This window comes from Macadamia integrifolia, chromosome 11 (genome assembly GCF_013358625.1).
Source record: "Macadamia integrifolia cultivar HAES 741 chromosome 11, SCU_Mint_v3, whole genome shotgun sequence".
NCBI classification, from domain to species: Eukaryota; Viridiplantae; Streptophyta; class Magnoliopsida; order Proteales; family Proteaceae; genus Macadamia; species Macadamia integrifolia.
The window spans coordinates 19,031,948-19,046,093 of NC_056567.1; the positions used below are offsets into that span (position 1 = coordinate 19,031,948).

The following is a 14,146-nucleotide window of genomic DNA, read 5'->3' on the forward strand; positions in this document are numbered from 1 at the left end:
CATACAAACCATCAAGACTATTTTTTTCATTTCATATTTCTTCTTCTTTTTCAATTTTACTTGGTAGAATAGTATTTCTTTTCAAGTTCAATATTTCCTTTTCAATTCTGTATTTCCTTATCAATTTGTAGTTCCTTTCATGTTCTGTATTTCCTTTTCAGTTCTGTAATTACTTTTTAGTATTGTAGTTCCTTTAACCTCTGTTGGAGCATTTGACTTGAGTTCATTTTTAAGCATCACAATTAAAGAACATTGGTAGTCCTTGGAGCGAAGTTAGAAATACATTCTCGAGTCTCTACGACTCTGGCATGCTCGCAATCTCAATACAAAACTTTCATAGTTCACTTGTACAATTAATTTCCAACATAGACTGACTACAACTCCATCAAAATAAAGACTAGTCAAAGCCACAAATGCCACAACAACAAATATATATCTTCCTTCTTTAGATTGTCATTAAGCCACCTCGAAATGTCGTTAAAGACACGTCATGTGCAAAACATGAATTCCGAAAAACCTACACAATAGATAATGATCAAGACATTATCTCCCTCATAAAAATTCAGATTTTCTTGATTCAAATGATACTAGAATATGATTTGAAGGGCTGCAATTCTTCTTATTTGAGCTTCAATATATAGGTTCGGCCTCTAAACGACTCAAAAAATACATTAAGTTGATGATAGTGTAAAAACTAATGTTCTGAAATTGATTTACCTACATTGTCTAGACCACTTCACCTTGTTCCATTTTTGCCTCATATGCCCAACATTATCCTTGTTTGGACTTCTTCTTGAGGTTTCTTCCTCAATCATACATCTATGTGCAAGTGAAAAAGGAAAGAAAAGTAGAAGTTCTATATCAATGACATTATTTTTCTCTAAATTTTTCTACCAGTTATCATTTGCCCAATAGCATTTTTTACTCCCTTACTTTCATTGGTTCAATTAATACCACAATAAAAAAAGACATTCACAAAATTCAAAGAGATTTAGATTGAAATTAAAGAATAAAATTAAATTCTATTCCATAAAATCAACAAAATGACAATGGGATCTCATAAAGGTAAATGCAATTGGGAGATTGTATCTTCTCTTTCTTATTTTATAATTGCGGCTTTTCCTTTATTATTTGAGAATGACTATTTGATCTATCTCGTTGTCTTTGAAGGGCTTCCTCTGCTTTAATGTTGAGGAGAATTTGACACACAAAGCGTACGACAAGGGTTCGATCCCAAGGCTTCTTCCCTTGGGCGCCAACTCTTCAAGTCGAAACTGCCACCACTAGGCTATCCTAGTGTTCGTTGTGTGTTCTTATTTTGACATGCATTGTTATTCACATAAATATACGAATTCTATAATAGAATTCTAAATTAAAACTAAAGACGTGGATAATATTGGAATCTCATTATGCATTTTCATAAAGCATTTTTAAATCTCTAGTGTCATTGGATCAATATGATTTTTGGGCCTTTAAGAGATTTCCACTTAGTGGGACCCAGATAGATAGAAGTTTCTCATGTGTTTCTTTGTCATGTATTCATCAACCATCATCTATCCACGTTTTTTTGAAAAAGGATGCTCCGTGGTAGCAATCATAGCCCCCAGGATAAGCCCCCATACGGCAAACAGTGCTTCCGCAGGACCAATGTTCGATAGTGATCATAGCTCCATTGAAAAGAAACTTTTGGGGGTTTCATCCTTGAAACACCAATAGGAAAGAAGCATCAACCTCATGGGTTTGGTTCAAACTCGGCTAAACACCTTTCTCCAACTTTCAAAGCATGTGAACACGACCAGAGATTTTTATTTTTCTATTTTTTTATTATTTATTATTGTTTATATTTTTGGAGGATGGGGTCTCAACATGCTCACACCCGAAACTAAAATAGCACATTCTCTAAAAGCCACCAATGGCAATTCGATGGGATACAAAATTTGTATACAGGAGGACCTCAAGTTTTCTATTCATTTGCCAGATTTCTTTTCTCATCTGAGTTTGTTCAGGAAATGACATCAACTTGAAGAAGGCAAATTTGATAAGCAGTTCTTAACCAACTACGCTAAACACCTACTCTAGTCATACGGAGCAGCTAACTCAGCTAAAGACACTTTTCAAGCGTTCTTCGCCACTATACCTGAACATTTTTTTAGGGACTGACGTTCAAGTTGGCCTCTAGCGGTCCTTTATCATCTCCCAAATTTCTTTTTTATCGTTATTGTTGTATCTGCTCTTTCTAAAAGGGAAAAAAAAAATTGAAATCCACCTTGAGGTTGAAAAACGATTGACGGATCACCTCTCAGAAAGGGAGGGATAGAGGGGTACCACTTGACGAATGGCTTTCTGCGACGTTAGGAGAGCAGAGTCCAAACCAAAACCAATTAAGCCATTCTAACATTTTAGAGACATGAAAATAGGCCATTCCGGATCTTTTCCTCATGGAACGAGAAGACTGATGCCACTATTGCCTCTTGGCTTTGCTTTAATAGAGTATATTCGACTGAAAGGGAGATTTTGTCTCGCAAGCAACTTCACCAAGGCACTTCCCAATAAACAACAAGGTTTTGGAAAAACGATAAAAAAGGATCACACTCTGGGTATGGATGACTCATTTAGGAATCTAGAATCATCTCCAAGTACCTTTCTCTATGACATGCGAGATAACTCCCCTATTAGGATCCTTAGTAAAGCCTTCATTAGGATCTCTGTTAGCGTTCCTTAATCAAATCTCTGTTAAGGTTGGAACCCTATTGTCGGTCTCTATGGCCTTATGTAGTCCGAAGGCCTATTTAAATCTGTCGAAAGAATGTCTATCTGGTATCTTAAACGCTTACTTAACAAAGTGTGATCTTATTCCATTCTAGTGGCTTGATTAGTAATCAATGGCGAAAACTAAAAAAAATCATAGAAAAAAAAAAAGAAAAAAGATAGAAAGAAAAAGTGGCATAACAATTAATGCAGTATTATGTAGTCTTATCCCAACAATATTGAGAGACTGTATCAACACTTATTTTTTGTTTTATTTTTAATAAGACACTTGAAATACTAATAGGAGCAGGGGAGCAGTTGGGTTTCCTCATCCTTCTATTAGACCATTTCTTTTGGACCTATGAAAGTGTGAATGCACCATAACAACTACAGTCTCGATTCACTAAATTTAGATTCCTCTTCAAATATTCAAACCTGACTAACTGAGACTTTGGAAAAACGTTAAAAAGCAAAGATTGTTCCTGGAATTGTTGTTTGGGACCCAACACTAAATGTGGAATAGGGAACCGTTGGTTAATGGCATGACAGGGAAGTCTCTTCGGTCCCAGATTCCACGCATTAACGTCACCTCCAAGAAAGGCTTCATCATCAAGAATAATACCACTAAGGATCTAGAAGCTGACCACTTTTTTGACTGCCCCTCAAATTGTGTCAAATTACGAAAGTTACCATTCCTTAATTACTACTGTTTTATTGATTTATTTATGGGTTAATTACAGTGATCTCCCCTGTAGTTTACCTTAATGTTATAAGTTTATAACCATCATCTGTAGGACTGATAATTACTCTGTACCCTTTACTATTGACGGTATCAACTTCATTAGACATAAACTGTTAATTAGTGACATCATGTGATAGATTTTTTTTAAAAGATAAAAATACCCTTTTAGGTACTTGAACTACCTATTCTACCTTTTCAACCCAAACCCAACATTCTACATTTTTTTCCCCATCCATCGACGACAAACAACCAACGATGAAGCCTCCGACGAGGTACCTGAACTTCCCTTTCATTGTAAGCACATCTCTTTCTTATGAATCTATCATCTCTCATGAACTGTGAGTAAGAATCTCTCATCTTTGATGACCTCCCTTTCATTATAATCCCATTCCTTTCTTATGATCCTATCATCTCCATAGTTAGCAAATTTGGATTCGGGAATTATTCGGGCGAAGAATTATTCGGAATAATTCGATTGATTAATTTAAGGATTCGGTCAAAAAAGCGGTCAAAAAAGCTAATTGGGTTTTGTTTTGTTTTTTTTTTTAAATACTGTTTAAGTGGACCAAATAATTCGGTTTAATTCGGTTCGGTCCGAATTATTCGTGTTTTATATTCACTTTTGAAAAAATCGCGAATTTTATCGAATTTTATTTTTAATTCGGATTCGGTTAGAATTTTTGATTAAATTCGGAAAAATTCGATTCAGGCCGAATAATTCGATCGAATTATTCGGCCGAATTGATAACACTGATCATCTCTGATGACCTGTGAGCAAGAATCTTTTCTCTTTGGTGATCTGCAAGCAAGAACTTCTTCACTCCGGCGATATGCAACAGTACCAAATATGATTGAGCTATATAGAGAAATCAATAATTGGAAATATGAGTTTTCTACTAATCAAATGAAAATAGAACAGAAAACCAATGCATTCCGCCATTCTCTCTCTTGTTCTCGATCTGAGTCATCCGACCATTGAAATCTTGTTAATCCATCTATCCCATGAATAAATCCCCATATTTTTGTTCTTATTTGTTGTACCTCTACTACTAAAAGATATTCTAAACCCTTCTTTATAGTTCTTTGCGCAGGCCATTAGTTGTAGAGTTTTCAATTGTATTTCTTTTCTGGTTTTGATTTGATTCGTTGGATTTGACTCGTTGGATTTGACATTTTATTTTAAATGTTTAGATGTGTAGGCAGCATAGTTAGCAAATTCGGATTCGGGAATTATTCGGGCGGAGAATTATTCGGAATAATACGATTGATTAATTTAAAGATTCGGTCAAAAAAAGGGTAAAAAAGCTTATTGGGTTTTTTTTTTTAAATACTGTTTAAGTGGACCGAATAATTCGGTTTAATTCGGTTCGGTCCGAATTATTCGCGTTTTATATTCACTTTTGAAAAAATCGTGAATTTTACCGAATTTTATTTTTAATTCGAATTCGGTCAGAATTTTTGATTAAATTCGGAAAAATTCGATTCGGCCGAATAATTCGCGAATTATTTGGCCGAATTGATAACACTGGTAGGCAGTGGCTTTTGGTTGACTTTATATTCGGATTTGAACTTCAAAAATGCTTTCCTGGTTTGTTTCTTCCCTGAGAGAGTTACGACAATTTTATTGCAACCCTTAGGCTGTTTCCCATAGTGATGAAACCTTAGCATCAATGATTGATCACACTGTATCTCTATCTTGGATCCAATGATTAAATTCCATTAATATTGGTTCTTTTTGTGGTTATAAAATTGTCATTTCAATTTATTTAGTTAACACCATCAACTGCAAGGGTAACAGAATAATTATCAGTTCCACAGGGGATGGTTATAACATTAGGGCAAATTACAGGGGAGGCCACTGTAATTAACCCTTTATTTGTGTGGAGGGTCCGCACCCTTCTCTATAGGCGTAGGTAGGGGTGTCAATCAGTCGCGATGGGTTGGTCTCGGTCAAGACAAGTTCGGCTCAGCAAAAATTTTAGGGCTACATCGTGAACATCTGTTTAGCTAAACGGGCTTAGTTACGACAGATATTGTATGATTTAGAATCGGGTTGGTCTGTCTTGGGTTATAATCGGGCTGCCATAAACGAGTCTTAACCAGACCTTAGTTAGGCTACATATCTATTTATCTTAAACGGACTCTAAACATGCCTTCTTAACTTATATGCATTAGTTGAAGTATTCAAGTTGTCAAGCTTATTCCATTAAAAGCATAGTTCTACCTCAAGCATATCCAGAAAACCCACCATTAATTCACCACCACAATTACATAAATTTCATTTTTTGCATTTTAATTTTCTATTGTTAAAGACACTTAGGCTTTTGCTTTAGTTTTCAATTTTATTGGTGGCAAAATGAAAATTCCAAGTAGTATTAAAGAGGTTGAGCTTAAAGGAATTGGTTCAGGTTAGGATCATAAATATGTTGGGCTGGTCGGCCTCCTGTCGGGCTAGGTGGTTGCACTGTGTACTATCTGTTTATAAACATACGTGTCGAGCTCAAGCCCAACACATCTATTAATAGGGCCAGTCCAAGTCGAGCCATAAACCTATCAGACTCGATCGGACTTACCAGTGTGGGCTTGGAATTAACACCCCTAAGCATAGGGGTCTCTCACGAATAGAAAACATTAGACTTATATATATATATATATATATATTTTATCGAAGAGATTCCATAAAAGACAGCGTGGGAATCAATGGAACCACATGGGCAGAAGCATCGACAACGGTATGGTTTTTGTTTTTCATGGGGTGGAGCAGTCATTTCACCCCTCCCTATATCTCTGTGTCAAGGCTATGCTGTTTTCTGGGTTTTTTTTTTTCCCATAAAAATATTAGTGATAGATGGGCTTAATACCATCAATAATTTCAATCACTTCCACCTATTATTTAATCATCTCCCATATCGATTGTCTAGGACTTTGGATATGCATTCCACCTAATAGTTGATATTATTGGATTAGAATCTAATTGGCTATCAAAGCTCTTGATTCTGCATTTTTTTCATCTACTAACACGACGTGAGGAAAAATGTTAAAATCCCATATCGAAAAATCTCCAAGTTCTCAGTGTTTTTATATACAAGATGAGCAATTTCCATATGATAGTCTGCACTTTTCGGTTTGACTAGGACCGTGGGTGTATCTTCATTTGCCTGTTGATTCCTCCACTTAATGGATCAAGCTTATGGGTTAGAATTTAATATAGCAAAAGGAGTTATTCAACACAAAAATTGACCAATTAATAGTTAATTATTTTTAAAAAAATGATCAATTAATGTATTTTTTTTTTTAACTATTTCCTTGGGTTGTGGCTCGCATTTTCTGTTAAAAAAAAAAATTTTGATTTCAAGCTCTTGCAAAAATATATTGTTTCCTAAATCAAGTGGAATAATAAATTTATCCAAAATAAATTACTAAATTTTAAGGGAAAAAAATAAGTATGAAAGACAAAATGGCCCCTATGTCCAGACATAAGAAGGGATAAAATGACCTCCTTTCCCTTTATGGAATACGGAAACTCCTCTTTTGTTGATGTTTTCTCGTGAGCTCCCATTAGCATAGAGTCAACCATTTAGGAACCTTATCCCAAATTTTAAATAGGCTTTAACAAAGACTTGTATTTGAGTAACAAAATTTGTAATTTTAAAATTGACTCTTAACTATGGTGAAATTTCCCAAAGCTCATTGTTCCTCCTCAGAAATTTCAAAGAGAATTCATTATTCAGTAAAAGAAAGAAAGTAAATTGGTAGAGAATGAATAATTCCATTTTATTTTGGGAATGAAATTAGTTTAATCAATCACCTAAAAGATTACTACTCATTTTATTAACTGAGTTTAATTAAAAAAAATTTCTTTATTGATATATTCAATTTTTTTTTTTCTCATATAAAAAGCATAGAGAAGAAAACCTTGTCCGCTTGTGTGGTTCTATGCTCAAACACAAATAATTACGTAAAAACCATGTTACTCCCATCCCAAATTGGGCAGGGTTCTCTTGCCCAAAAAGCATTTTAGACACATAATCAACCTAGCACTCTCTCTCTCTCTCTCTCTCTCTCTCTCTAAACTTACCTTCTCTATCTCTCAAAATACATTTTAGACACATAACCAACCTCTCTCTCTCTCTCTCTCCCCCTCTAAACTTACCTTCTCTATCTCTCAAAATACATTTTAGACACATAACCAACCTACCACTCTCTCTCTCTTTCTTGGAATTTACCTTCTCTATCTCTCAAAATAATTATTGTGAAAGTTAACCTTATTCAGAAAGAATGATGAAGAAGCCAAATTGGATACTAACTCTTGTTGATTCTTACAAACTTGTCAAACGTTCAATATACAATGAGATCTTGATGAGGTAACTTCAACCTAATTAGGTCTCTCTCTCTCTGGCTCACATATGCCTAGATAATCCAAACTGAAGGTTACATCAAGAATGATGAATAAACCAAATAATATAATAACTTTTTGTAAAATTCCTTACAAAAACATGTCAAAAATTCAAAATGCATTGCGAACTTGATGTGGTAACTTTAACACCAAATTAGGTCTCTCTCTCTCTCTCTCTCCTTGTGTGTATGTTGGGAAAGGGGTGGAAAACTTTCTCACCTATGTAAGATTGTAAGTTAAAGATATGACAGCTCATGAAATTATAGACACCGACGAAATTGTGTGTTGATCACAAATATGGATGTAACGTGGAAATCAACAATGAAACTTTCAAAAAGATTTAACGTAGTAAATCTTTCAATATAAAAGAAAAACCACGGGACAAGTCTGAGGGGAACCACTAAAATCAAATGAAAATAACAATTTGTCACTTCTCAAATTTTGGATCCAATTGGTAATGAAACTTTTTGAAACCTAATAGATACATCTAATGCTACTAGGGTTCAACCACAACATCAACACTAAAATTGACTAAAAAAAAACTTGAAATAATTTACATAGTTTACATTAATGAGGGTACATAGAATGCCAAGACTAACTAGTTTTTATCGATTTAATATATATAATCGGTTCAATAATAATATATATATATACGATCAATAGTTTTTTTTTTATCCTGAATATTATTTGGACCCGGGATAGTCCCTAGAGTTTTATTAAAAATAAAACTAATAATAAAAAGACAAGGGGGGACATAACCCGCTTAACCCCAACACAAGGGGACATAACCCGCTTTACCCCAAAAGAAAACCCTTATAAAATAAATTATTACATTCTAAAGACCGGTAAACTAGCTTTGTCCTCTCGAATGATGCAACTAAGATCATTTGGAAGAGGATCATCACCATAGTAAATCAAATTTATTGTAGTCTCATAAGTAAAATTAGCTAACCAATCCGCTGCTCGATTACTTTCCCGAAATGAAAACGAAATGTGGGCTTTCAGAGAATCGCAGAAGTTGATAACTTCCTGAAACCAATACCAACAACTCCACAAATTACAGGATCTTTGGGTAACCAACTTCACAATCAAGGAAGAATCAGAATTACTATCAAAATCAGAGAGGTCCAATTCCCCACACAATTTCAATCAATCTCTAAGGGCTCGCAACTCAGCCATTAAATTTGAATACACCCCATAGAAATTAGAGAATGCAGCAAAAACATTCCCGTTATTGTTTTTAATAATGTCTCCCCCACCACTAATGCCCGGATTTTCCTTACTTGCACTTCGAAATCAATAGTTTAAATGATTTTAGTTTCTTAAAATAAAAATCGAACCATTTAATAATCCATTTTACTTCTTAATAATAAAATCAAACTAATTAATAAACGATTCGATTCAATTTCAATAAACGATTATTTTGCAATTCTCATTTCACACATTAATACCTAATTAAAGGCCAATGGCACGATTGTAATATCCTCTAAAATCAAGTGTATGTTGCAAGTTGCAAGTACATGATTCCACACAACCATCCAAACCCATAATAGATAGCGTTTTTCAGCAGTTGTTCGTCTCACACCCACCAACTTTGTTTTCTCCGGTCAAAATATGGGCCCCACACAACTCCTGACTTTTCAGCCTACCCCTAAATTCTAAATCCCCCAAATCCATACAAATAGACCCACTTGCCCACAAGTTCCCCTATCTTCATGACTGGAATTGATCATCAGTTACCTCTTTTCACTGAGTTACCTCTCAATGAGAGTGATTCACTAGATATGGTCTTATGTGAAGTCCTAAATGAGGCCATGGCTATCACCAATCCAAGGCTTCCTTCCATAGACACAACACTCCACCACAATCACGCTGGCTTAGAACCGAGTGGGCGCGTCGGAAAGAAGCATTATAGAGGCGTAAGACGCCGGCCGTGGGGGAAATATGCCGCTGAAATCCGTGACTCGTCAAGACACGGCGCGCGTTTATGGCTTGGCACGTTTGATACTGCAGAGGCTGCTGCTTTGGCTTATGACAGGGCTGCTTTTAAGATGAGGGGTGCTAAGGCACTATTGAATTTCCCAGCTGAGGTTGCTGCTGCTGCTGCTGCCAACTCTGTAGAGCAAGGAGTGAATCCTGACTCCAACTCCAACTCTAACTCTATCATCCATAGAATGAATACTGGTGGGATCAAATCAGAATCAGAGAACTCTTCTTCAGTTGTGGAATTGCAGGATTTGGGGTCAGATTACTTGGAGGATTTGTTGTCTCAGATGGATTATCCATCCTCTTCCTCTTCTTCTAGTTCATGTAATGTTGTAACATAATGAAACATATGTAATATACTTTTTCTATGAAAGTAAAAATAAAAATAGAGAGATTAATTAAAGGTTAGTCTCTCTAAGGGTGTTTTATCTTGTCTATAAGAGCACTAGTTGTGATGAATATTGATTGCATGCATGTGTTGTGATTCCATTTGATGGGTCAGGTCTTTTTCCACCACCTTTGCTATGATTTTGGATCAGGTCTCCATACGGCAATGTTTTTTATACGGTGTTTGATTCACACTTGAAATCTAATTAATGTGGAAAAAAATAGAGATTGAGCGGATTCTATATGTAGATCAGAAACTATACGAGGACCTGATCCGGACTTAACTGCTTAAGGCATCTTGAGACAGTCGTGCAGGTGGGCTGGGCACGTGCCATTTGGTTTCAGTCTTTTATTCGTTGTCAGTCATTCATACCTTGGAGGTGTATGATTTAAGCCCTCCCTACCAAGGATTAGTTGTGCAAGTGATCCATCGAGGTTCCCCCTTCTTCTGTTGGGTAGGACTCGAAAGTAAAGATCATTTGTTCTTTGATTGTCCATGTACCTTCTAATTATGGGTGGAGATCCATAGGCTTTCTTGCCCTATGAGGATTGCCAAGACTGCACTGCCCTCTTGATGTGCATTGAATATTTTCCCGCATACCCTCCCTATTTGCCAGTTGGCCTGATATTTTCTTTGTCAAACCGACAAACTTCTCTCACCTTTTAATATAATAACATGTAAATAGAAAGAGAAGAAATAAAATGACCTATGGCCCCTCATGGAGGATACTTAAATTGACCATGGAAGTATGGTTGAATACATGAATTTTGAAATTCTGACTAAAGGCTTTATTTCTTAAAAGTATCAATTATCTTTTTGAATAATGGACTTGGTAATCCCACGTGGGGAGAGAGAGAGAGAGAGAGAGAGAGAGAGAGAGATCATCACTTTCACTATATCAATTGAATTGGATGTGCGTTTGTCACCACTCTTTATGATTTGCTTTGAACACACAAATGCTATGATACCTGCATAGTTATCATATATATATATATATATATATATCCTCTTGGATTTGTACCTTCTAGATGTATAGAGAGTATGTACCAAGAAATAACTGCAGGGAAAGAAACCCTTAATGTTTTTATCAAAAAAAAAAAAAAAAAAAAAAAAGAAAAAAAGAAAGAAAGAAACCCTTAATGGAACAATGAAGGGCCGTATTGTCAGCCTATTTAAATCGTTGGGTAGTTTATTGGCCCTACTCTACCCTACTAGCTCAGAGAATTTTTTCCCTAACAGTACAAAAGAAAATGTCACCAAAGTCTCAAATGCCATTTTTTAGGCACTTTCTTCTTCCTTGGTGTTAAGATACGAAAGCAAAGTTAGACCATTACACATTTCTTATTGCTAACGATTGTTAGTTATTTTTGGAGGTGAACCTTCGGGAGATATGCTAATCGAAGGAACGCTTAGACTTGTTCTACCAAGCTAGTGGTCAGGCTACCAATCTCAAGAATTTAAACTTTCCTTTAGTCCTAAGCCAGTTTCTTGCCTCATAAGATGGTTCTATAGGTTTCTTAAGATTCCATACATTGAAAATTCCGATGATATATTTAGTTTTATTTGTGGAATTTGAAATTTCTAAGTTGGAATTATTTCATGAGAACAGTGATTGAACAAACCGACGGATGCATGGTTGGAAAAGACAGTTTTTGTCACATGTGGGTAAGAAAATTCTATTAAAATCGATTCCCCCTTCCAATGTCAAATTTTGCAGCTACTCATTTCAAATTTTCAGCTTCCCAAATAAGTAAAGAATCTTCCAGTTGCTTCTGGGAGCCATGGTTTAAAGTATCTCCGATATTGATACGATACCCTACGATACGTATCTTAAATTTATCCTACCGATACGATACACACCGATATGATACATGAAATTTTTAAAATCCTTTCGTATCGATATATATCCTAGGATACATACCGATATGCACCAATACACTATCGATACGTACTGATACTCTATGAAAAATATAAAATCGAGGTGAAATATACATTTTGGTATGTATCGGTACGTATCGATGAGTATTTGTATGTATCGATCAATACGTATCGATGAGTATCAGTACGTATTGGTGAGTATCGATATGTATCAATTAGTACGTATCGGTATGTATCGATACAGTGCGCTACAGTCATATAATGGCCAAGATGGGTATTTTTTCAGAAAACACGATTTTTTGAGGGGTTTTTGTTCCAAAGTTGCTACCAGCTATATTTCTCTCTAACTAAAATGGAAATCAAGGTTGGGAACAAGGATTTTACATTTAGGGGATAACAACAAACCTTGAATTCTTAGTGCGATAACCTCAATTTAGTGTTTATGCATAATATATGTTATCAATAGCTTTTTTTAACAAATTTTTTATGCAAAAGTATTTAAAAAGGTGTTTCATATCCATTTATATGCGTATCTTTAGCGTATCTTAACGTATCTCCGATACGATACGATACCCTCCGATACGTATCTTAATTTTGGTCAATTGATACGGAGATCAATACCGATACTTTAATCCTTACTGGGAGCAATGGACTAAGCAGCCTAAAATATCCCCTGGATATCATGGAAAAGACTATGCAATTCCAAAGACATTGGGGTGCTAGGCCTTTAGGACCCAAGTCTTCACAACCGGGCTATGTTAGCCAAAGTACCTTGGAGACTGTTTCATGATACTCATTCAAAGTATGCAACCTTCATGAAATGGGTGTACTTCCCACAATGTGATTAATTTCTTACATGCAAGTATCAGTAACAAACCTTCTTGTGCGTGATGGAGTATACTAGAAGGTAGGAAAATCCTTATGCCAGGCCTTTTATGGACGATTGGCAATGGAAGCATATCCATCTTTGGGAGGATATATGGATATATGAATTCCCACCCTACCGGATTTTAAAGTACAACAACTTCAACCTATGGATTACTATGTGACTTGGATTTTGAGTTTATAGATCAACAATTTTGCTCCTAGAATGCGCAACTCATTAAAACTCTATTGCATCCCACACAGTGTTGTGATTTTTGGCCATCCTTCTATCTTTATTCCCTTGAGATTGTCAGTTGGTGTGTCTTTCCATCCATAGTGATGTCACAAGCTATTACACACATGGGTTCAACGGGTGAAACTTGCTGGCGCCAACTATCAATCTTTATCCTTTCCATATATTTATATATATCTTTACCATATTTGTGTTTATATCAATCTCTTTCTTCCTTATCAATTTAGCAATATTATCTCTTGTAATCTCTTGCCTTTCTTATCCCTTAATCAATAAGATCTCTTAATGTAATTGTGTATATAAGTATGCTCATATATAGTGAATAATATATCTTCAATTCCATTCAAAGCTTGAATTTTACATAGCATCAGAGCAATAATTGTGAGTTTTTTTTTTCTTCTTCTCCATGTCTCAAGAAACCGCCCTCACCTTTGGCACTCCTATTGTAGCAAACCCACTACCTCAGCCACCATTGGGATGGTCGACCCCTCTCTCTATGCTCATCATCACTTTGATAATCCCGGCATCATCCTTGTATCGACCCCCTAAACTAGGGATAACTACCCTACCTGGCGGCATGCTATGCGTATGGCTCTCTATGCTAAGAACAAGATGATGTTTGTCAATGGTTCTCTTTCCCATCAGCTTCTCCTCCGTTCGTGGTTCAAACTTGGCAGCATTGCAACTTTATGGTCCTCTCATGGATCCTGAATGTACTATCTCCTACTCTCGCTGATAGCGTCATTTATGCTGAGATGACTTCTTCAGTTTGGAAGGACCTTAAGGAGCGTGTCACACGCAACAATGCCCCTCGTGTATTTCACCTTAAGATCTCCATCTTCAATATTCACCAAGCATTGATTCTCTTGCCTCGTATTACATGCAGTTGAA

The 14,146-nt window shown here is 35.8% G+C and overlaps 1 protein-coding gene across 1 annotated transcript; it reads left to right on the forward strand.

The window, feature by feature from the left end:
• The first annotated feature begins 9,598 nt into the window (after positions 1–9,598).
• LOC122094299 (pathogenesis-related genes transcriptional activator PTI5-like) lies at positions 9,599–10,331 on the forward strand. The gene has a single exon (XM_042665061.1). The coding sequence runs from the start codon at positions 9,602–9,604 to the stop codon at positions 10,211–10,213; it is 612 nt and encodes a 203-aa protein (XP_042520995.1). The 5' UTR covers positions 9,599–9,601; the 3' UTR covers positions 10,214–10,331.
• Positions 10,332–14,146: the final 3,815 nt, after the last annotated feature.